The 25,048-nt window shown below is 42.0% G+C and overlaps 1 protein-coding gene across 1 annotated transcript in view; it reads left to right on the forward strand.

The window, feature by feature from the left end:
• Positions 1 to 25,048, forward strand: part of SLC6A15 (solute carrier family 6 member 15) — a 55,184-nt gene that overhangs the window by 15,911 nt on the left and 14,225 nt on the right. The window contains exons 2-6 of the mRNA XM_075600491.1: positions 8,131 to 8,618; positions 10,040 to 10,197; positions 12,083 to 12,209; positions 21,557 to 21,738; positions 23,990 to 24,100. Of these exons, the coding sequence (XP_075456606.1) occupies positions 8,333 to 8,618; positions 10,040 to 10,197; positions 12,083 to 12,209; positions 21,557 to 21,738; positions 23,990 to 24,100 (864 nt within the window). The 5' untranslated portion in view covers positions 8,131 to 8,332. The remainder of the gene's footprint in view (positions 1 to 8,130; positions 8,619 to 10,039; positions 10,198 to 12,082; positions 12,210 to 21,556; positions 21,739 to 23,989; positions 24,101 to 25,048) is intronic.

Genomic DNA, 25,048 nt, shown 5'->3' on the forward strand with positions numbered 1-25,048 from the left:
CCTTACTGGAAAATGTGTGCAATACTGTTGCCAATAATCTAAACTTTTTACAAACGAATAAATGTGAAGGTGTTGGAGTCAAGGTACCAGTAGTGTACCAATTCCAATAAAATACCTTTGTAATGTACCTTGTGTATCTACTCTAAATAAAAGAAGCAGAAGAAAGTGTATAGTTCCCAATTTACATAATAAATGTTCTACAGTTTAACAATTTATTTATATACATGGTGGTCATATTCTTCAGAAATAATTACTGCAGGAGCAAAAAGGAAAATACTTATTACAAAGAAAATGCCCTTTTTCATTACATCATAAAATATAATGAAATATATTATTTTATCATAGTGGGCCTCATCAATTAAATGCCACTATGTATAGATTTATACGACCATACGACCGATCGCCAAGCGTTCTATTCCATCCATGAAATACGGCAAACGCAGGCAGTGCACTATATTCCCGAGTGGTTTACGTTACGCACAAATATATCTACCTACTGCAATCTAAGTGCAAACTAAGGAAATATATTTAATTTGCTTAACTATCCTATTATCATATTTAGTACAAAAATACCCATGGTTAATAAATTCCAATAAGATTACTAAAAAAAAAGAATGCAGTGCAGTAGTTCCATTGAGTCATCATATAATAATCATATATCCCAAACTAGGTTCGGGCAAAAATGCAGCCTAGTAGGAGATTCAATAAAACCAAGAGAAGCTTTCTACAGCACTATATGGAAAACTATCATGAGCAACAATAACTCATCCTTATCATGACAAAGATTTATATTAACATTTACATGAACTTATTTGGTTGTTACATTATACTTGCCTCATTTATTCCTCACTTACAGTACAAATCAATCCATAGCTGTCACCATTTTTTGCTTTTTATTTTCTATTTACTTTCTCATCTTCCCGTTTCAAATGATGTTGTTTTTTTTAAACTCTGAGGCTTAATTCAGGAGATAAAAACATCAAAAATAAAATAAAAAATTGCATCCTCTCTAGATGGAAAGCAGGGGGTCTCTGGAGTTTGAGCACGTTAATTTTAGCTCCGGGGACACCTGCTCCCTGACATACTTACCTCTGAAGGTAATACTGGTAGTCCTCTGCTGTTTAAAGGTCCTGCATAACACTGGCCAATAGTGTGATGGGGCTCTTCTCAAATCAGGAAGCAGCCCGCAGGGCTGAGGTACGGATGTAAATAAACCGACCAGAGCCCAGGGACAGAATCCTGTAAGAGTATTTGTTGTCGGTATGGAAGCATGGGTCAGGGCTGGCGGCAATGGTACGGAGTCCAGGGGACAGGCAAAAGGCCAGGGCAGGCGGCATTGGGGAAAAGTCCAGGCAAAGGGTCAGGGTAGGCGGAAGGCAGCGAGGTCGGGGTCACGGTCCGGGGTCAGCAACAAGGAATCCAAACAGGTAACGGAAAGGGCAACAGCAAAGACCGACAGGAGCTGCAGAAACATAGAACTTTGCTCGGCGACTCCCACCAGGAAGTGCAGCCTTATATAGCAGGCTGCCAGTAACCAAAATGGGCAAATTGAGAAGAAAGGGCAGGCAGCCTGGAAATCACGAACTGGCAGCAGAACCCGGCACGGATCGAGCAAAATCCTTATAAATAGGAAGCCGCAAGGGATGATGTCTTGGCTTTCTATTGGCCTGTGGAAACTTTAAACCGCCATATTGGGTACCCAGCAGGAGCTGATTCTGCCAGCACCTTCTGAGGTACTATATGTATTTGGGAAAGCAACATGTCTCCGGAGCTGAAATCAATGCTAATCAAGTCTAGAGGCCCCTGCTAACTAGCTATTATAGAAACAAAACAAGAGGCAATGCTTCTTTATGGTTAAAATAAGGTTATCCAGAACCCAGTGCAGTTTAAATGTTACCATGGTAAAATCAGAAACTAGAGAAATTACAGTAGGAAAATCATTTATTTACTTACAAAAAGTTTTACCAGGAAGTAATACATTCAGAGTTACCTCTCGTTTTCAAGTATGTCTTGGGCACAGAGTTATGATAACACATACATGGTTACAGTAAGTGAGCAGGGTATACATTATATACAAGATATTGCATGCAAAGTAAGAGATAATATATGTTATAGGTGTATGTAACAGTTACAGACTAGATTAAAATGAGACAGCTTTAGTTTTGAAAGAACTTAGACTAGCTGTGAGAGTTTCCAGTAGATTGTTCCAGTTGTGGGGTGCATGGTAGTAGAAGGAGAAGGCTTTGTTGAGCCTTGGGACCATGAACAGTCTTTTTGAGTCTGATCTCAGATGATACGTGCTGCATATGGTAAGGGTGAGGAGCTTGTTCAGATAGACGGGTAGCTTGCCTAGAAAGTATTTGAAAGCAAGACAGGAAAGATAAACTTTGCGCTTAGAATCAAGTGATGGCCAATTTAGTTCTTTGTGCATTTCGCAGTGATGTGTGTTGTACAGTAGTTGCATAGGAGGACAAAACGACATATTGAATTGTAGAAGGTATCGATTTTTCTAAGGTGGGTTTGGGGTTCTGTGCCTTATACTATGTCAAACATACTGGACACCTAACAAGCTCCTATTGAACCCCCAAAATGACCACAACATATATATAAGCATATGAGTGTCACAGAGGAGTGCTACTGAGCATGGCAATATATATTTTAAAACCAGAGACAGAACATAAAACAAAGCTCAGTTTTTAGCACATCCAGTGAGACTCATACACGGTACAGTGCCTAAATATATATGTATAAATATCTAATAAGTAAAATGGTCTTTTAGTTTGACATTTTTGGCCAAAATTGTTGTAAGCCCCTGAGCCAACGCCAAGGCAGACCACATATCAGGGGTCCCTAACGCTAATATAAATTCTTAATAACCTGTGTAATAACAGGAAGAATGATTTATAGTAAATCTGTCAATATTAGTTGCAAAGTTCTGAGTCTGACTGAAGCTTTTATTAACCTGTACATTACCAGGAAAAGCACTCTGTATTAGAGATGTCACAGCCAAACTGCAAGCAGGCAAGTTCCCCTGAGTGGAAGATGCTATGGAGTGAGCCCATAACCATTTAAATGTGGGAGGGGGTGAGCTTAAATTAGGAAGGAGGTTGCCACCCTCCAATCAGCCATGACTAGCTGGACAAGAATTGTAAAACATACTGGACACCTAACAAGCTCCTATTGAACCCCCAAAATGACCACAACATATATATAAGCATATGAGTGTCACAGAGGAGTGCTACTGAGCATGGCAATATATATTTTAAAACCAGAGACAGAACATAAAACACAGACAAAGCTCAGTTTTTAGCACATCCAGTGAGACTCATACACGGTACAGTGCCTAAATATATATGTATAAATATCTAATAAGTAAAATGGTCTTTTAGTTTGACATTTTTGGCCAAAATTGTTGTAAGCCCCTGAGCCAACGCCAAGGCAGACCACATATCAGGGGTCCCTAACGCTAATATAAATTCTTAATAACCTGTGTAATAACAGGAAGAATGATTTATAGTAAATCTGTCAATATTAGTTGCAAAGTTCTGAGTCTGACTGAAGCTTTTATTAACCTGTACATTACCAGGAAAAGCACTCTGTATTAGAGATGTCACAGCCAAACTGCAAGCAGGCAAGTTCCCCTGAGTGGAAGATGCTATGGAGTGAGCCCATAACCATTTAAATGTGGGAGGGGGTGAGCTTAAATTAGGAAGGAGGTTGCCACCCTCCAATCAGCCATGACTAGCTGGACAAGAATTGTAAAACATACTGGACACCTAACAAGCTCCTATTGAACCCCCAAAATGACCACAACATATATATAAGCATATGAGTGTCACAGAGGAGTGCTACTGAGCATGGCAATATATATTTTAAAACCAGAGACAGAACATAAAACACAGACAAAGCTCAGTTTTTAGCACATCCAGTGAGACTCATACACGGTACAGTGCCTAAATATATATGTATAAATATCTAATAAGTAAAATGGTCTTTTAGTTTGACATTTTTGGCCAAAATTGTTGTAAGCCCCTGAGCCAACGCCAAGGCAGACCACATATTATACTATGTCCCCATAGTCTATAATTGGCATTAGCATTTGCAGTGAGATACACTTGCTGACCAGCAGACTTAGGGAGGATTTGTTCCTGTAAAGTACACCTAGTTTGGCATAGGTTTTGGATGTCAGGGTATCAATGTGCATCCTGATTAAGAAATGGGAGTCAACTCATATGCTTGGTTCTGATCTGGAACTCAGTCATTGGAAGCTTTAGAAATTTAGCCTTGGTCCCAAATACCATTGTTACAATATTGTCAGTGTTTAAAAACAGTTTGTTTTGGGAAATCTAATTTTCAAGTTTCAAAAAGTCAGACTGAAGTACGTGTCCAAGGTTGGAGAGGCTATGGCTGAGTGCATATAAGATGTGTCATCCACATACATGTGTATTGAAAATCCCTTACAAGATGTAGGAAGATCATTGATGAACACTGAGAAGAGTAGGGGCTCCAAAACAGAACCTTGCGGGACACCACAGGTGATATCCAAGGAGTTGGAGTTAGAGTCTGAGATAGACACATGTTGGGATCTACCTGATAGTTAGGAAGGAAACCAGTTTAAAGCATGCTTCCCTATTCCAGAGCACTGGAGTTTGTTTAGCAAACGGTATCAAAAGCCTTTGCAAAGTCTAGGAATATTGCACCAGTAAGTTGTCCCAGTTCCATTCCACAATGGATCTCGTTGCAATCTTTTAGGAGGGTAGTTACCGTGGAGTGTTTTTGGCGAAAGCCAGATTGGAATTGGCTAGGGAAATTTGTCTTGGTATAGTAATCGTTTAACTAGGAGTGAACACATTTTTCCATGACTTTGGATAGTATTGGGAGAAAAGAGATTGGCCTGTAGTTTCAGACTGTTTCTGTCTCCACTTTTGAAGATTGGGACAACTCTGGCAGTTTTCCAGGTCTTAGGGATATGGCCTGCAGACAGAATAGAGTTGACTAAGGAAGCTAGCGGTTTGGCAATAGCTGGGGCACCAAGTCGTAGGAACTTAGATTGCAGTATATCAGGTCCACATTGGCTGCTTAGTTTTAATTTGAGGATTAGTTGTGTAATCTCCTCTTCAGATACTGGGACAAATTGAAAATTGTGGGCAGTGTTGGGAGAGGGTGAGGCTATTGAGGTACTCTCAGAATGAAGTTCATGTTTGTAGTTTGAGTTGTGTTTCGCTAATAAGTTAGTAGTACACCCCACAAAGTATTCATTTGCAATGTCAGTTGGATTTGTAATATCCTCCTTAATGATATTACATGGTTGTTCATGGCTAGAAGGCTGGAATATATTGTTGATGACTTCCGGAAGCTAGGTGGATTTGATGTATTCTGGTGAAGATTGTCAGAGTAGTATTGTGCTTTTGCATGCCTTGTTTGCCTTGTGCACATATTTCGCAGGCATCTGTAGTTTTTAAGATCTTTGGTAGTGCCAGTTACTTTGTTGCTTTTCCACAAGGCATCCCTAAAATGGTAGAACGCTATAAGGTCGGTTGTAACCCACAGATGGTGGGTCCCCTGTACTCTTACTCTGCATAGTGGAGCATGGGTATCACAGAGTTTTAAGAACTCGAATTGGAAATAGTCGAGTGCAGAATCAGAATCAGGGAATTAAGTCGATTCTGTACCAGGGGCAGTTGGTAAGGTCAGCCAGAAACTGTTGTGTGTTAAAGTTCCAAAATGTTCTAGTGAGTAGAACTTTAGGGCTTGATTTTGGTGGTTTGATTTTCCTTGCACAGTACACTATTGCATGGTCACTGAAAATGTCAGGTAGGATGTCAGAGGATTGGATTCCACTGGGACAAGAGGAGAGAATCCAGTCTAGCAAGGAATGGTTGTGAGATTTCAGGTTTCTCCATGTGGGTATGGAAATGAGTTGCGTTAGGTTAAGTGACTTGATTTGGATCTGGATTGCCAGCAATCAAGACAGGCTTAGAAAAGGGGGGGACGGACTCTTCTTTTACATTAAAAAGAAGGTTACACTGAATCCAGCAAAGTTTAAATGTTACCATGGTATCCTCAGAAACTAGAGAAATTAGGAAAATCATGATTTTTTTTTAAAGTGCAAGACTTGCACAAGGTCAAAATGCTAAGATTATATGGGTTAAACTCATAAGCTTCTGGTAGAGATGGGCAAAACTGTCAAAATGTGTTTCCCAGAATTTCCAGAGCTTTATATTCAAAATCTGCATCCACAGTGGAAAATCCATCAACGAATAGTTCCAGTTTCAATCTTAGAGGGCAATCCGTGGAGTTCTGCAACCCCGATGGAGGATTTCAAGAGTAATATCCGTGGATTCCGCAATTCGTTGCAGGATTTTTTTTTAAAATCCTCCAACAAATCCACGGACATTACTCTGGAACCCTGACACGGATTACAGAATCCGCGGATTGGATTGTAACTAATAAAAAAAATCCGGAAATTCACAGATATCCGTGGACCAAAGGAATCGCCTAATCCAAGGCAAATTCAAATCCACAATTTTTTTTTGCCCATCTTTACTCCTGTGGTGGTTTGCTGCTTTAATTTTTTCAGAGCCCTTTTGAAGCACCTGATACATCATGGGTGTCAAGGGAGAGGGGGTTTGGCCCGGGATTAAAGGAGTTACACCCCATTTGGCCACCCCCTGCTCTCACTTGGGGAGCAAGGGGTTAACTGGACTGGGGTCCAGTAATATGTTTTTATCTTGCTTCAGAATCCTAATGTATATTCCCTGTAAAAATGTATTGTTTCTGTTCCAGTGTTTGCACCAACACATACACTGGGATTGATGCGGGAGGCTTAAGGGGTTAATGAGCTACAGTTTAGGAAAATACAAATATGTGTGGTGTCTTCAGAAATATCTGGGCTTCAAAAGGCTTGATTAAAGTTGGGTGTGACAAGTACAGAGGGGGTTTAGTGTACAGTATGTTAATACCTAATTGGCAGACCAAGGGTATATTGCTGGTAGAGACAGCTAGGACCCAGGTCTGGAGCATTGGGTGTGAAATATAGCACCTATGACAAATGTTCTCTACACACGAGGCCCAGCTTCAAAGGATTTCTTGACAAGGGGTTATTGGGGCCAGGGGTGCGGTTTACACAAGGAGATATCAGAATGAGTGACCTTATTAAATATAAGAATATTATGAGATGTCCTCAGCTGAACGTGCTAAAAGCTAGATGTGTGTATTCGTGGGACCAATTTGCACATAATGATTACAGACACATGATGTCTAGCAGGTACTAAGAGACAGATATTAATATCTCTCTTAATTTTAATATTACACGGTAATATTTAGTCTCATTGGGAGCGTCATGCGTGCCGGAATGTATTAATATGTCTCGCGTGCCAGTAAGTATTACTGAACTGAAATTATGAAGTTATTTAGATAGGAGAAGCAGTTTTTAAATGTCCTGGGGTGGGAGGAGTTTTACTCTGGTGTAAGACTGTCAACCTCACCACTGATTTATGAGAGGGGCTGGGTTTAGGTTGTGTTCAATGGGAAATAATTGCATATAAACGAGGCTCAGCTTATACTCTGGGTCTTCATGTATTTTTGTGATGTCTACATCTGAACCTGAATTATGGAAGAAATGTCCCATCCTGTATCCTGATGGCTTTCTTGCCAAACCTTTAAGTAAGTGTCTATATTTTGTCTGTTATTTGTATATCTTGTGTGTTCACCTTTTTCAAGGAATAAATTATATTTTATCATATCTAGTCGTGTTCAGTTCAACCCAGGTATTTTTGGTGTAAATTATATCTTGTCATAAGTTACCATGACAATGGGCAAAAGCTAATTTTCTAGGGTGTGATCAGACTGACCGCTCAACCCTATCAAAACAAAAGGTGAGCTCCTTCGACTTCTTGTTTTCCCATATCTTTCCCAATTGATTGCTCAATTAAATTTTCTTATTTGATAAAAGTGATGCATGGGTTTTGCAGCCAGGAGACTTTTATTTGAATGTTTAGTGTACACAGTGAGCCACAGGGGTGAAGGAATAAAAGGAAAGTACCTGGTTTTGTGCTGATTATTTTGAATGTAGATATTTATGATAAAGAATTCTTCGGAAGCTAATAAAATGCATTTTTATTTTTATAGGTACCCTGGCATCATGAACTTTTGAAAAACAAAGACAGCAGCATTTCAGCTCCTCTAATGTCAACTGAAGTTTTGTGAGATCATATATAACAGCAACGTTTCACCTTCCTACACTAAAACTGATCTGTGTCGTACCAGATAATACTTAAAGACTGTAACGTATATATACTGTACCTTTACTGAAACTGTCTCATTGCTTCAAATGCCTAAGAATAGTAAGGTAAAGAGAGAGCTCGATGATGATGTTGTGGAATCAGTTAAGGATCTCCTTTCCAATGAGGATTCGGGTGATGAAAGCTTTAGGAAGAGCGAGTTGATGGTCCATGATCAGTTAGATAAAGATGGAGATATTGAAGAAGGATCCGATGTTGAGGACGAAAGACCAGCTTGGAACAGCAAACTACAGTATATACTTGCACAAGTTGGATTTTCTGTTGGGTTGGGAAATGTATGGAGATTCCCATACTTATGTCAGAAAAATGGTGGAGGTAAGAGGGATATATAATTGTAATACTTAGTGCTTTTAAAAAAAATAAAAAATTATTAACTATATTGCAAATAATTTTCAAGAAGAATTTTTTGCTAAATATTCTTAATTTATTACAATAAAGCAATAGCAGAACTCCCAAGGTTAATGATTTACAGATTTATAAAGTTCAAACACCCACTTAAAGTGGCAGTCCAAACTAGCAGGTCCAAAAAATGAAATAAACAACATAACCCTTAAAGTAACTGTTTTACTTATTTGTATCTTGTGGAAATTGAATATGTTTTGCATTTTTCCAGAAACATGGAATTCAAGCATTTCTGCTGCTTACTGTATGTTTATTTGTTTAACAAATGATGGCATCATACATTTTTGGGCAAACAAAACCAAAAGCAGAAAGAATGATTTACCTGTGGCTTTGATTTGCCATACAGACACAGACAGGCAGGCACACAGCAGGCATGCAGGCACACAGAACCCCGCCCCCTACCTCTGGTAGTTGCTGCTGCTGCTGGGGGGATCGTGTAGGGCGGATGCTGGGGTAAGTGCGGGGGGAACTGCTGGAGAAGCATGGGGGAAGTGAGGGGAATGCTGCGGGGGAAGTATGGTGGCTGCTGGGGGATCGCTGGGGCTAGTACAGTGGCTGCTGGGGATCGTGTAGAGCTGCCGGCACCTCACACCACCTCCCTCCTCCCGATCGGGCACGCGGTGGCCATTTTTTTAAAAATTGGCGCGACCCCGGTTATAGCTGCTGCCTTAGTAGGGCCAGACCAAATGATTTCGAGGGCCTTATACGACCCTCGGGCTTGACGTTCCCCACCCCTGCTTTAGTGGCTACAGTACCATTGTTGATACTACGTCCATCGTCCTCACCATGAACTCATCATGCATCCTATTACTGACACATCTCCAGCATCACAGTGACACCACCACACATACATTCTCACTAGCATTTTATTTTCAACTCAGTTTACTCAGTTAATATATCTCAAGAGATATATCCAGGTATTGACATTTGTGTAACAATGGGTGCTTACAGAGCAAGTATAACCCCAAAGGAACTGCAATAAAACTTAAAATAATATCACAACGCTTGAATAAACAAAGAGAGTCATTAAAATAAAAATTCTGTTATTGGGAATATTGCAAAACATCTATCAATCTAAAGGAAAAAAAAGAAATACCAATTTTAAGACATTTTCCCATTGTTTAGCGCATTTTCGTAATTCTCCTGTTATACTACCATAGCGGTAAAAAATGTCAACTCTGTTTTGGTTACTGGATGTTAACACACAATAGGTCTGCTAATATATTGTCGATGACAAGTTCATGTTAAAACATAAAGTACTGCATGCTTTTATTAATAGTGCAATTCAATTTGTTACTAATATTGACTCTTTGATTTGCTTTTATTTTCTATAGGTGCATACCTAGTGCCATATTTAATACTGCTCCTGCTGATTGGAATTCCACTCTTTTTCTTGGAGCTCTCTGTAGGGCAGAGAATACGTCGAGGAAGCATTGGAGTTTGGAACTACATTAGCCCTAAAATGGGTGGAATCGGATTTGCCAGCTGTATTGTAAGTTATAACCCAAAAGAAATAGATAAGTTAAAATGCTACATTAGGTGGGCATCACAGTAATTTACAAAGACAGCTAAATATCTAGAAATACTTAGAAAATCTCAAACAATGCATGCCTCATACTGACTATACGTGAAGAACAGAGAAAAAACAGGCACCGTTGCTCAGGGAGGGCCAAAAAAAGTAATTAAGCCAAGGAGAGGTTTGACCCTTAAAAAAATATATTTAATGGAGCCAGCATACAGATACAGCTACATAACGGGGTACACAGGACCCCCACCAACGCGTTTCGAGCAGAGCTCTTTATCAAGTCACCTTGGGATCACATCCACTCCAAAAAGTGAGTTATTTCTCTATGAACTTTGTAGAATTTTGTATAACTCCAATCTGACATATATGCTGGGACACTTTTTCAAATTATAAGTGTGGCCCCTTACTGCAGTGTTTGTGGGGGCCGTTACCCACTAGTCAGAATATATGGAGGAGTGAGTTTCCCATTCATCTCATCAAAAAGGGGTTATCATCTCAGGAACAGTTTGTGTAAATGAAATTAATATTTATATTCATAAAGATTTTTCTTAGAAGCACCACACATTTTCATTTTTTCACACTGACTATAACTGGGCGCTTGGGCAATGTTAATGTTAATAAGGAAAGTTTCACATTGTGCAGCCTTTTATTCAGTACTATTTATTATGTGCTTTGCTGGATGTACAAATAAAACTTCAGAAATGTGATAAGTGGTTGTTGTTTCATCCATTAATATTGTAACCAAATGCAAAAAAGCTTCTAAATCAAATTACTTAGATGTGTCTGTTAGTTTAGTTCAAAAGACAAAAAGCCCCAATGCTGCATTAATATGCCAAATACATACAGTAGTTAAAGCGGCAATCCATGCATGCAATTGTTTTGGTGAATTATTATTTTTTTAAATATAGGATCGAAGCAGGAGTTCTCCTGAGCTGAGCCCCATTAATTTCAGCTCCGGGGACCCCCTGCTTCTGGAGATAAAGGATCTGTAGGGCGTGCCCAAGGTTCCTTTAATGGCGAAGTTTCAAAGCTCCCTTGCCCTGCGGCCAATAGGAAGCCATGACGTAATCAGTTTCGGCTTCCTATTGGCCCACATGATGCAGGAGCTTTAAACGTTGTCAAGATACCGGCACCCCCTTTAGAGGTCTGTATTTCATGAAGCATGGGCTCCATAGTGCTAAAATGAATGAGGTTCAGCTCCGGAGATCCCCTGCTTCAATCCTGTGTAAAAAAAAATTTTAAATAATAAATATGTTTGATAAACATGATGCAGTTATTTTGCTCCACTGTTTGTAGCAGGGAGGGACTGATACACATTTTACAATTATCGAATAACATTTGCTTTAGCCTGTCGTAATGTCAATACTACTGCAGCAAATACATTCTCTCCCTGATGCAAAAGTGGTGTCAAGAACTGCACCAAAGTTATCAATGAAAGTAATCAATAGAAAGCAATGGGGGTTTTGTGTTTGTTAGATCATTTGCAGTTTGCTGCATCAGCTTTGCAGCTAGGAGACTTCTATAAAATCAAACCAAGATCTGCAGTGGGTACCATAAATGGGGGTAGCTTGTAAACAATGTCCCTACACACAAAAAAGCTATATACAACTTAGTGTATCTCCAACATATTTTTATTATACTTGTTTTTGCTAAGATAGCAAAACCTGATTCTTAATCTTTTAAAACAAGTAATTTAATGTGGTTAATTTTAATTGAATTTTTGATTCTGGTATTGTTCTAAAAAAAGCGTATAAGTGGACATACAGTAGAGTAAACTAATTGTAACATGTTTAATTAAAGTGATGCCACTAAAGAAAATGTACTAATTCTTGGTCTTTTTTTGTTGTTGTAGGTTTGCTTCTTTGTGGCCCTTTACTACAATGTCATTATTGGATGGAGTTTATTTTACTTCTCTCAATCCTTTCAGCATCCTCTTCCTTGGGATCAGTGCCCATTGGTGAAAAATTCTTCTAATGCTTGTGAGACATGACCATATACTGTATGCATTTTTAATTATTGGTGCGTTGCTGGAAATCCTGGACAGTTTGATCTCCTTGATCTTTTTAAGTGGCAGAAGTAATGAAAATTACTAGTAATGAAAAGGTTCGTCTGTTCTGTGCAACAGGATCCAAAATTCAATTTTCCCTTTAAATCCAATGACTTACTGTACAAGCTCAGTGGTTCAAGCGGTTGACCTAGGTTTAACAATTTGTGAGTGTTCTTTATGTAGCGTGTCCTCTACCTTGCCTCCGGTGCGGGGAACTGCTCAGCTGGTTTGGTCTGTGTGCAGAGATGATCTGGGAGAGTTGTGGCGGCCATCTTGGGCATTTCGGAACTACAATTCCCAGAAGCCTCGGTTGGGTCACGTGGGCCATCTCAGCCAATCAGGTGAGAGCGGCCATAAAAGAGACTCCTGATATCCTCCGTGGGGCAGGAAACACGCGGGCAGTCTTGCAGGAGCCGGCAGAGAGGACTAGGCCAGATTAGGCTCTGCCTAGGCCAGAACTCTGCCCCAAGGCCCCAGTTAGACCCCGAGCCCCACATAGTGGAGTATTGTTCAAGGACATTTTGTGTGAGACACTCCGGCTGGAGCTCACACCACAGGGAGGACCGGGACCTTAGGCGAGAGGGGAATTGCTGTCGGAGACCCCGATGGGTAGGACGTGATTCAGTACACGTCTTCAAGCTGCACCTGGGTACTGGAGTACCCAGGAAGGTACCCAACGTGCACCATCAGGCCAAGGGAGGGCAGCGATGCCCTGGGACATATAGCTGGGGAAGGTAATGTTGTTGGACACCGTTATACAGGTGCACAGGCAACTCAGGGTTATTTGGGGCTAGCTCCCCGAGGGTGTGTGTGTTATCATTTGTGTGTGTTATTGTTGCATTGCACTGTGTATAGTAAATGCAAGTTATATGATACCTTGGTGTGATAGTATTATTGCTATTGTATTGGTTCCTATGAGGAGCAAATCCCGCCTACGCTGGGACCTCAGTGGAGGTGCTGCACTAAGAGAAAAAGAGCTCACCCCAGACTCCCAGAAGCAGAGGCTCAGGCCTCATGTGAGCATACAGGTATTAGCAGCACGCGTAATCGCCAGCGGTTTCCCATAGGCATAGGGAAAGGGGGTTACATTTGGAGGCGCTCCTGAAATTTAGACCTGGGGTGCCCGATCTAAATGAATGAAAAATCAGATTAAGAAGGGAACATGTCCCTACCGTCCCGCCAGATGGTCTACGAGTGGGCCCTGCAATGCCGAGCACTTCCTCGCCACGTGGTCACGATCAGCCATGTTCCAATGTCACTGTCCTTACCTGACATGCGCAACATTGAGCAAGATCCCATTGTTTGCTAAAGCCTGCATCTTAGATCTAAACTGGGATACAACCCTCCTGTGGAGTACTATTCTAGTTAACTGCCGCCGTGATATACCAGAGGAAAATGCTCCACAGTTTCTGCAGCTCCCTGGAGCCCCATCTGGTGGATGTCCCCTCATATACCTCGAACTAACCATCAAAATGGAGACACCTAACGTGGAGGAGTGTCAGGTTTACCTTCCCCAGGGAGTCCTAGCCAGAGTGAGGCCGGCAGCCGAATGTTTGGGCGGAGCCACCACAGTTCCCATAGCTCGGATGGAGCTTAGATACTCACTGGAGCCATACAGCAGCTGACAGAGAGGCTAAGCCAACCGTCCCTGATGCAGAAATATCGTAAGTTGAAAGTATTTTCTGGGATATTGCTAACGCACACGAGGGAAGAATCGATTGAATGTTGGATGGACCATTGAAAAGTGGTCCTGTTCAAAAGCTGTCAAGAGACAGCAGATAATGGAATGCCTAAAGCCCCTGGCTTCGATGATGGTAAGAATGCACCGGGAACAGAACGCGGACGTAACGGCCCGGATGATCGTTAACTTCCTAACTCAATCCTATGGTCTGGAGGATGATGAAAGTGAACTTTAGTCTAAGTTCTATGCCCTCCGACAGAAAGAAGGGGAGGAGCTGTCTGTATTTCTTCACTGTATACAATTAATATCGTGGCCACTACTCGCCCGCAAACTCATCCCCGCCTCTGAAGTGGATGAATTTCGTCATGAACAGTTCCTGAGAGGATCGATCCCTACCCATCCTATAGCCAACCATTTACGGGGCTATTGAATCAGGTGACAGTGCACCAGGCTCATGCCCCGGTACATACTCCCAAGAAGCTTAAGGATTCTCGCAAGGGAGAGACCAAAGGGGCATCGACCCGGAAGTTTAATGAGACGGAAAGTGCAGAGGATAACGCTCTTTCAGTGGCGCCTGTCTCCATCTCCAGGGTGCCCCAGAAACCAGTCAATACGCCTAGTGCCAGTGCGACCCGAGGTATTCGCTGCTATACCTGCGACCGAGAAGATCACTTTGCCAAACACGGTCCAAAGTCACTGACCCCCACCCATGGGGCCATGGCCTTCACCGTTCCAACGGCAGAACAGCCGTCCACATCCTTGGATAGCGCCCCTGCGTCTAGCCCCGAAAAGGAACCCCAACCGGATGCCTACAATCTGTAGGGCCTGCAGCCATAGTACGGGTACTAGTGGAGGGTATTTACTCCACATTGCTGGACACAGGGTCTCAAGTGACCATCATTTACCAGCCTTTTTATGATCTGCACCTCAAGCATCTGCCTATGCAATCGGCAGAGAAAATTAAGTTGTGGGGTCTCAGTAGCGAAGACTACCCCATTGATGGTGTGTTTCAAGTACGGTTGGATATACCGCAGCTTAACCCCAACAAAACCCACCCCCATGGAAGTGAAAGCCTTGGTGTGTCCCAAGCACCGGGAACATCCAAATTCCCCCATCATATTGGGGACCATTGCAGAGGTGGTGCGCTGTACCTAACTACCCAGGCCGCGATGAAGCCGACTGGTACTTTTCACTAAAGACCACACCAGAAGAGAACGCCAAGAGAGGGTTCAAGGTGGGGCCAGAATTTAAGGAGTGAAAGTCTTCACTTCCTCGCCGGTTCAATGTGACTATACAGTATATCTCGCCGCACTCTATACGGTTTTATATCGGTCAAGAGTGGGGTCGAATATACCCAGTTGTTCACGTAGAATCTGTAGCCCATGTGAATGTGGCTAGCGTGTGGGAAGCCCCTCCCAGGTTGCAATTTGACTTCGGGGAATCGTCTTTGCCACCGGAGTGGAAGAAGCGAATGAGCGACAAGCTGGTGGAGCGTAAAGAGGTGTTCTCCACCAGCAAAGTGGATGTGGGCAGCGGCAAGAGTGCTCAACACACGATCCGTCTGAACGATGCCAATCCGTTCCGAGAGCGTTCAAGACGCATAGCTCTCACAGATGTGGAGGATGTGAGGGACGTCCTGAAAGATAGGGAGATGGCTGGCATCTTGACTGAATCCCGTTGCCCCTTTGCCTCTCCTATTGCGGTGGTGCCGAAGAAGAACAGAACCGTGCGCCTATGTGTGGACTATCGCACCCTGAATCGACGCACGGTCCCGGATCAATATACCCTGCCGCGGATTGAAGAGATCCTCAGCGCTCTATCCAGCAGTCAGTGGTTCAGCATGCTGGACCTGAGGTCTGGGTACTACCAGGTACCCATGAGCCCCGAAGACCAGGAGAAGAGAGCATTTGTCTGCCCCCTCGGATTTTATTTGTTCACCCGGATGCCCCAAGGCATCTGTGGGGCACCTGCAACTTTCCAGAGACTAATGGAAATTACCATCAAGACATGAACCCTCGCGAATGTCAGGTCTATCTGGACAATGTCATCATGTTCAGACAGACGCTAGAAGAGCATGAAGAATGCCTTTTGAAGGTCCTGGACAGGCTAGGAAAGAAAGGTCTGAAGTTATCTCTGGACAAATGCCACTTCTGCCACACTTAAGTCACCTATGTGGGCCACATCGTGTCCGCAGAAGGGGTGGCTACCGACCCCGCTAAGGTCAAGCAGTAGTGAACTGGCCTAGACCAGAGAACGTGATGGAGCTACGATCCTTCCTGGAGTCTTGTGGCTATTATCAAAGATTTGCAGAGGGATACTCCAGCAAGGCCAAAGTCCTCTACAATCTGTTGAAAATCTACCCAGAAGAACCTCAGCAAAAAGCAGCAACCCGTGAACGCCGTTCGGGGACAAGTGAACTTCTGCCTGTGAGAAGGCCTTCGTGGAGCTTAAGAAAAGCCTCACCGAAGCTCATGTCTTGGCATATGCAGATCCAGAACAACCGTACGTCCTGCACGTGGATGCCAGTTTCAATGGGCTGGGAGCAGTATTACACCAGAAATACCCTTTGGGCCTCCGGCCTGTACCCTATGCCAGCCACAGTCTGACACCCAGTGAACAGAACTATCCAGTCCACAAACTGGAATTTCTAGCACCAAGTGGGCTTTAGTTAGATAAACTGCATGATTATCTATATGGGGTTTCCTTCGAACAACCCATTGACATACATCCTGACCACTGCCAAGTTGGTTGCCACCGGTCACAGGTGGTTGGCTGCTCTGTCCAATTATCAGTTCACCCTGAAATACAAGCCAAGACCCTTGAATGTCAGAGCCGATGCCCTGTCCAGAAGGAGTGGACTGAGTTCAACATCGAACAATGGCAAGTGGGAGGAGATTCCTGGCCCTGGATTTCGGGCACTGTGCTCCACAGCGGAGTGGAGAATAGAGTCACCTTTTCCAAACTCAGAGTGGTGGACTCCTTGGGAAGTCAGTCGAAGGCACTTCCTGCAACATAATGCCACCCCAAAGTCATGTCCGAAACCCAAGATACCATATCGAGCTGTAAGGAGCTTGTGGTCCACCAGATGCGAGACCGGGTGGCTAAAGCTATACGCTGGGCCATCCAAGTAAATAACCCCTCCTTATGAAGAGGGCTATTCTCATGAGGGAATGGAACAAGTTTCAAATAGACCGTGGCCTCCTCTACCGAGTCGTCCCCTATTACAACAACCCCAATAGGAGACAACTAGTCCTGCCGAGAAGGTTGCAGTACCAGGTCCTATGATCCCTACATGATGATCACGGACACCTGGGAGTGGACAAAATGTTTGGGCTTGTAAGAGATCATTTCTTCTGGCCCAAGATGCGGGAATCTGTTGAGCATCATTCCCAGAGGTGTCTGCGGTGCATACAGCTGAAAACTCTGCCTGCATGCGCAGCCCCCATGGGCCACCTAAAGAGCTCTGGTCCCATGGACCTGGTTTGTATGGATTTTCTCTGCATCAAGGCCGACTCTAAGGGTATCGGGAACGTTCTCATAGTAACAGATCATTACACCCGATAAGCTCAAGCGTTCCCTATCAAGGACTAAAAAGCTCTCACTGTAGCCAAAATACTGTGGGAATAGTACTTAATACATTACGGGTTAGCTAATTGGATGCACGCCGATCAAGGGAGGGACATCGAGAGAAAGCTGATCAATATCGAAAAGTCTCGTACAACTCCCTACCACCCTGAAGGAGATGACCTTCCGGAAAGGTTCACCCGAACTCTACTGGATATGCTGGGCACTCTGAAGGACTATGAGAAGACCAGATGGAGCAAGCACATGGAGCATATGGTGTATGCCTATAATTGCACAAGGCACGAGTCTACAGGGTTTTCACCCGATTTCCTGATGTTCGATCGAGAGGCCAGGCTACCAGTGGATATCTGGCTAAGGGCGTCTATCAAGAGGGTACCAACCATGACACACTACAAGTATGTACAGTAGCTGAAAGACAGCCTCCAGAGGGCATATTGCTTGGCGGAAGAAGCCACTGCCAAATTAAACCAGAACAACAAGCGAAGATACGATTGTAAAGTGCGGTATCGGGAGCTTCAGCCTGGAGACACGGTTTTTCTACGGAACCTGGGAATACCGGGGAAGCACAAGTTAGCTGTCAGATGGCGAGAGGCTCCCTTCGAGGTGGAGTCACAGATGCCTGGCCTCCCTGTCTATCTCATCAAAGATTCAGAGGGGCAGATGAAAGCCTGGCATCTGAATCATTTGTTACCAATCCCTCAAGTGAGAGGAAGTGAACCTGATCCCTCACCCATACTATCACCCACTGAACAAGAAGATTCCAGTGGGATTCCAGAAGTTTCAGTGAAAAAAAACCAGGATCCAATGGAAGGTACTTCTTCAAATACCCACGGAGACTGGTGGGCCGCACCAGAAGAAGAATTGGATAATGGCCCTGTCAGTCAGGTGCCCACTCCAATGGCCTCAACAAGTCGGTCTCTGGACCCAAAAGTCCTGTCTTCGCCCCAAAGGGTTTTAATGACATTCACTCTATGAGAGGGTCAGGGTCTCAAACCGATGGTAGCCTCTCCTACCACGAAGGGTGGCTTACGATTCACGACCCCACTATGAATCTCAGCAGTCTTCTCGGTGCAAGGTAGCCTCCTTTATGGGGATTCTGACTGAAGTGTTGAATGCCATTTAAGTATGTATATATTATACTGTGTTTTCATTATATAAAAAGGTTATGCACGGATTTGTATTTTATAAACATTGTGGTATTGCTGTTCTCAAGTGGGGGCGTTGAATTCTACACCAGGGGGAGGATGTAGCAGAGTCCCCTACCTTGCTTCTGGTGCAGGGAACTGCTCAGATGGTTTATTCTTTGTGCAGAGCTGATTGGGGACAGTGGCGGTGGCCATCTTGGGCATTTCTGGACTACAATTCCCAGAAGCCTCAGTTGGGTCACATGAGCTGTCTCAGCTAATCAGGCGAGAGCTGCCATAAAAGAGACTCCTGATATCCTCAGTGGGGCAGGAAACAAGAGGGCAGTCTTGCAGGAGCTGGCAGAGAGGACGGATGCGTCCAGGGAGCCAGTAAGCCCCAAGACCCCAGTTAGGCCCCGATCCCCACATAGTGGAGTATTATAGGGAAGGCCCCAGATAGGGATCCTCCTTATATCTGTAGCAGCCATAATGCATCAGTGGATGGACGTCCACGTGGTGGTCTGCGGCCTGGGAAAAGACTCCAAGTTCAGGGACATTTTGTGTGAGACACTTCGGCTGGAGCTCACACTATGAGGAGGACTGGGACCTTAGGTGAGAGGGGAATTGCTGTTGGAGGCCCTGCTGCTTGGGACCTGCTCAGCACACGTCCGCAAGCTGCACCGTGGGTACTGGAGTACCCAGGAAGGTACCCAACATGCACCATCAGGCCAAGGGAGGGTAGCGCTTCCCTGGGACATATAGCTGGAGAAGGTACTGTTGTTGGACACGTGTATACAGGTGCACTGGCACCTCAGGGTTATTTGGTGCTAGCTATGCCAGGGTGCGTGTGTTATCATTTGTGTGTGTTATTGTTGCATTGCACTGTGTATAGTAAATACAAATTACAGTATATGATACCTTGGTGTGATAGTATTATTGATCAAATCCCGCCTACGCTGGGATCCTCATAGGTGAAGGTGCCGCACTGAGAGAGAGAGAGCTCACCCCAGGCTCCCAGAAGGGGAGTCTCAGGACTCCTGTGAGCGTGCAAGTATTAGCAGCACACGTAATCGCCTGTGGCTTCCCATAGGCATAGGGAAAGGCGGTTACACTTAAATTGAAAAGGAAATGTATTTAATTTTTTTAAGAAAAACTATCACATAAATAAAATACTATTTTTTATTTTCTTAAAGTAGAACTATTATAGGTACAATAGGTAGTACATAACAAATCAGTGTGTGAGCTCAGAAATAGAAAAAGAAAAATCACAAGATCGCAAACTTGTTTGGATGCTGAATGAAGAATAAAATATTGAATACGTTTTTTCCATTATCTATTATTAGAAAAAAAACAAGATTTAATACAGATAACTAAGAAAAATATAAAGGAAGAAGTGATCAAGCATGTATTTATTTATTTATAAAATATTTTACCAGGAAGTAATACATTGAGAGTTACCTCTCGTTTTCAAGTATGTCCTGGGCACAGAGTAAAACAAATAATACATGGTTACAAATACAGTTACATAAATAAACAGGGTATACATTATATACAAGACATTGCGTGCACAGTTAAAGAAAATATATATTATGGGCGTATGAAACATTTACAGACCAGATTAAAATGTGAGACAGCCTTAGATTTGAAAGAAATTAAACTGGTGGTGGATGTGAGAGTCTCTGGTAGGTTGTTCCAGTTTTGGGGTGCACGGTAGGAGAAGGAGGAACGTCCGGATACTTTGTTGAGCCTTGGGACCATGAACAGTCTTTTGGAGTCTGATCTCAGGTGATAAGTGCTGCAAGTGGTAGGGGTGAGGAGCTTGTTCAGATAGCTGGGTAGCTTGCCCATGAAGAATTTAGCTTTTACTGTGCTGAGCTGCACCATCAGCCGAACTGTATGGACTAATGATTGGCTCAGTGAGTAAAGTCACTGACTCTGAAAACAATGAGACTGACAATGGCATTGTTTTGATTTTGCACAAGACGGGAGCCTGCTTAAAATTCTAGTTCCAGTTAATGGTGACCTTTGGCAAGTCACTTTATTGCCCTGTGCCTCGAAAATTAGATTGTAAACTCTCCATGGCAGGGATTCATTGTGCCTGCAAAATTATTTTTCTTTATATGCAGTTTTTTTATGAGTTTGAATATTACTACGACTATCATTGATGGAGTATAGTACCTGTACAGTATATATATCTTTTTTTTTTTTTGCAAAATCGGCTTTTGTTTCTATAATGATGTCATCACGTTACTATATGTGTGTCTAGACATACTGTACACAAACGTAGCAAGCTCAAAACCCAGTACCCCAGTATTTTATATTTAATTGTGCCAACTGGAGTGCTACTGAGAAAGTGACCTCACATATACAGTAATAAACAAAGAAGCCTTCTTTGTTTACTGTAGTATGTGTGTGCCTGACGCTACTGTACCTGACGTGGAAAATTACGTTTATAAAGCCTAAGGCATCCATTATAAAGGCAGCCTGATGAAGGGACGAGAGACTCAGAAAGGTTGTGGTTGATTTAACAGTATGAGGTTTGCTATGTAATCAATGGAAGAACTGTATTTAATATATTATTCGTCAATAAACCTTCAAATGTGTATATGATCTAGGGGTCACATTTACGCTTATATAGGCAACTTAAATGCCTATAATATTGCTGGAACACCTTCAGATTAGCCTCATACAAATACACAAGCACAATGGTGCCCTCTTTAATCTTTGATTGTAAAATTGATCTAGTTATTTCCATAGCCTTGTGAATTGTGTGCATACTACTTTTGTAGCCATACATTTGCCGCTGCATATCCCTTTCTCACCTCCCACCCCAAGCTTACGCACTGACAGGCTGCAATATTCTTTAACAATAATATTCATGTATTTCAGTTGTGGAACCTGAATGTGAGAAAAGCTCAGCAACTACCTACTACTGGTACAGAGAAGCCCTGAATATTTCTAACTCCATCTCAGAGAGTGGTGGGCTTAATTGGAAAATGACAGTTTGCTTATTTGCTGCCTGGATTTTAGTCTGTCTTGCGATGATCAAAGGTATCCAGTCTTCAGGCAAAGTGAGTACTGTATATACCATCTGTGCTTTAAATAAGCTATTTGCTTTACCACATTCATTAGCTTTATAAATGAGCACACTGCTTAATATATTACCATGCAGGCAGGTAGAGATATCTGCCAGATCAATGTGTCCGCACATAGATAATTATAAGCGATTATCCTGTGGACTGTTGTCAGTAACTACAGTAGATTTAAAACAAAAAAGCATGCATGTGAGTCTTAAATTAATTGTTTTGATTTTGCACTGTGTTGAAAGGTCTTCAATTCTTCTACAGTTTTATTGGTTTGAGATTAAAATTTTGGGGGGGAAATATGTAAGAAAATAATTTCATGTATTTAAATGTATTTTCCATTTTACTATAACTCCTCTTTCATTGCAAACTGTGCAAACGTTCCCATTCTATTGCTGCTTTCCCATTGTATGCCACAGTTTACGCAGTTGGACTAATTTGTCTATGGACATAGATTGTAAGCTCTACGGGGCAGGGACTTGTGCCTGCTAACTGTCTCTGTAAAGCGCTGCGTACAATTAGCAGCGCTATACAAGAACATGCTATTATTTTATTATTATTATATGGAGTTGTCCAAAATGTGTAGATTTTTTTAGAGTACCATTTGCCGTTTTCGAAGAACTTGTTCTTTATCTGTGCATAATTTTTTTCTCCAATTGTAATCAGTCTTTCTGAGCCGAACGTTATTAATCTTCATCTCAACTGCTACTAGAAAAGCCTTATGTGTATCGCTCAGTACTCACACAAATACATTTTAAGGCGTTATCCTGAGCCCTAGTTATTCGAGCTGCTCAATTTGTAAAAGCGTTGTCTTTACTACATAAGCAAAGTACAGTAGTTTCCTGAAGCTGAAGGTAATTTCCCACCCGGTAGCTGTTTTCAGAGATTAATGCATTTGTAAATGTGTAATTCAACTGCCCTGCCAAATGAAAGGTCACAGTATCTTTAAAATCTCACGTGGCTGAATGCTGCTAATATTTCTGTGATGTTTGTGAACAGCCTGTCCTTATGAAATTATCTGTGCATCCTCAGGCCTCATTGCTTTTTTCTAATTTGATCTATTCAATTTTGAATTGATAGCCCACCAGAGCTCCATATGAGTTCTGCTCTAAGGGTACATCATTTATCAACCTTATGTAACAAAGACAATTGTTTCTCAATCCTCTACTCAGGGAATCGCATCCAAAGCACATTTAAAGTAAAGTAACCACATGCATAATTACATAGAAGGTAAACACACCATACCTTATACTGTATGTAAATATGTGATTGGTTGGTAATCCGAAAAAGTGGTTTGAGACTGGAGTGAGAAACATGGACATAGAGTATCAGGATGGCTGATAAAATTATCCCTACAATGGATTGTCTTAAATTGTTTGCAAGTGGTACTAAGGTAATTTTGTACTTATCTACATTTATAAATATTTGCCTCAGTATTTGGATGGAATTATTGTATATTATTGGCATTAAAGCAGCAAATCCCCATTACAGTTTATTTACACCCCCCTCCCCCCCCCCTTTTTTTTTTACAGCATGGGAGCCAGAGGGTTTTATACAGGAGAGATGTGCAAAATGTTTGCATGTGATCGTGAACCATGCAAAATGCCCTTTTTTTAGTCACGAAAAATCAGCATCTGGTTCCGAGCTTGCAAGCGATTGGCTGTGTGTTAGGTCAATGTGCACTGCAATTTTGTTTGTTATGCTAATTTGTGAAATTCTCTAAAATCTCTACATTCGCGGATAATATGTTCTAAAATCGCTAGCGTCGTGTAATGCGTAGAGTATAAATAGGGCGCACATACCGTGTTTCAATATTTATCTGAAAGTTTGCAAAACCGAATACTGATTTGACAACATTATTAGCCCTTTGCAAAGCGTTTAGCTAGGTATCGTATTTGGGGGACAAAAACCCTCAATGTTGGGAATTCTGAACCCTGCTCTTTCAGCTCTGGTGTCCCTAGCTTTACGATATACTTACCGGTAAGGTTACAGATGTCTTTGACCTACCATTGCATACAACATGTTGCACGAACCAGTAGGGACTTCAAAACCTGTTGCGACATCAAATTAGTGAAAATAGTGTGGTTCTTCCCCATGCACTATCTGGATCCCAGCCTGTAAAATGAAATTGAGGGGAGGGGAGGAGGGGTGGGATTACTGTTTTAATTTATGGAATCAAATGGAAAAATTGCAAAATAATACTAATATATACTGAATTTAATTTTCTTATTCTCTGCAGGTAATGTACTTCAGTTCACTCTTCCCATATGTGGTCCTTACTTGCTTTCTTGTGCGAGCTTTGCTTTTAAATGGATCAATTGATGGTATTCGACATATGTTCACTCCAAAGGCAAGTATTTAGTAGCTGTGAGTACAGTTTATGTAAGCAAGTTTCATTGTGTTCCTCTCATTTTTTCTTGCAGAACAATACTGTAGCTGTGATCAGCAGCCAATTTAATGCATCACAGATTAAGTAGCACTTATATCTAATTTTGAATACAATACAAAACATTTTAGTATACAGGATATTGCATCACCTAAAATATTTGAAGGTAATATGTCCAGTATTTACAGTATTTGGGAAATGTTTTGTTACTCATTGCAAATTGCATATTGAGGTAAAAGCAATGTACTGTAAAGTTGGAAAACAAATACAAAAACCCTGTGCTAATTTCCAAATTGGCTTGCAATTTATTAGTGAAATTTAACATTTTGATTCTACTGCACGTCTTATAACAGTTATTTAGTTGCATCTTTTGATTAAAAAAAAATGATTCAAACCTGCTAACCCCTTCAAGGTAAATTAGATTTTAGCAGGTACTGTACCTATAGTAAATGCATAATATTTCTTATTGTCTTGCGTTCGAAACATTTTGAAATATGTGAACGTGCCTAAAGGGTTAAATGAACGCAGCAGTGATGCTATCTGTGATTCGGTGCAATTAAAACTGGCAAAAAACAAAAATAACGTTGCCTTGCCTCGGGCCAATTTAAACAAAGCATATTGGGCAACAATTTTGGATACATTAGAACTGAATGTAATCAAAAACAAATAGACAATACCGTTCTGTGGCTAGAATGCAATATATATATATATATATATATATGCCTTTATTGTTTGCCACATTTGTAATTTATTTTGTCTACATTCAATTGCATAATATGACTAGATGATGACTGCAAAGTGATTATTTTCATTCCATTTATTCTATTGCACACAATCATGGGCTTCCAACCACTTAAAAAATGGATACCATGACCAGTGGAGTCTCAATAAGCCCTTCCGTTCATAAACATC

Source organism: Ascaphus truei, chromosome 5, assembly GCF_040206685.1.
Source record: "Ascaphus truei isolate aAscTru1 chromosome 5, aAscTru1.hap1, whole genome shotgun sequence".
NCBI lineage: Eukaryota > Metazoa > Chordata > Amphibia > Anura > Ascaphidae > Ascaphus > Ascaphus truei.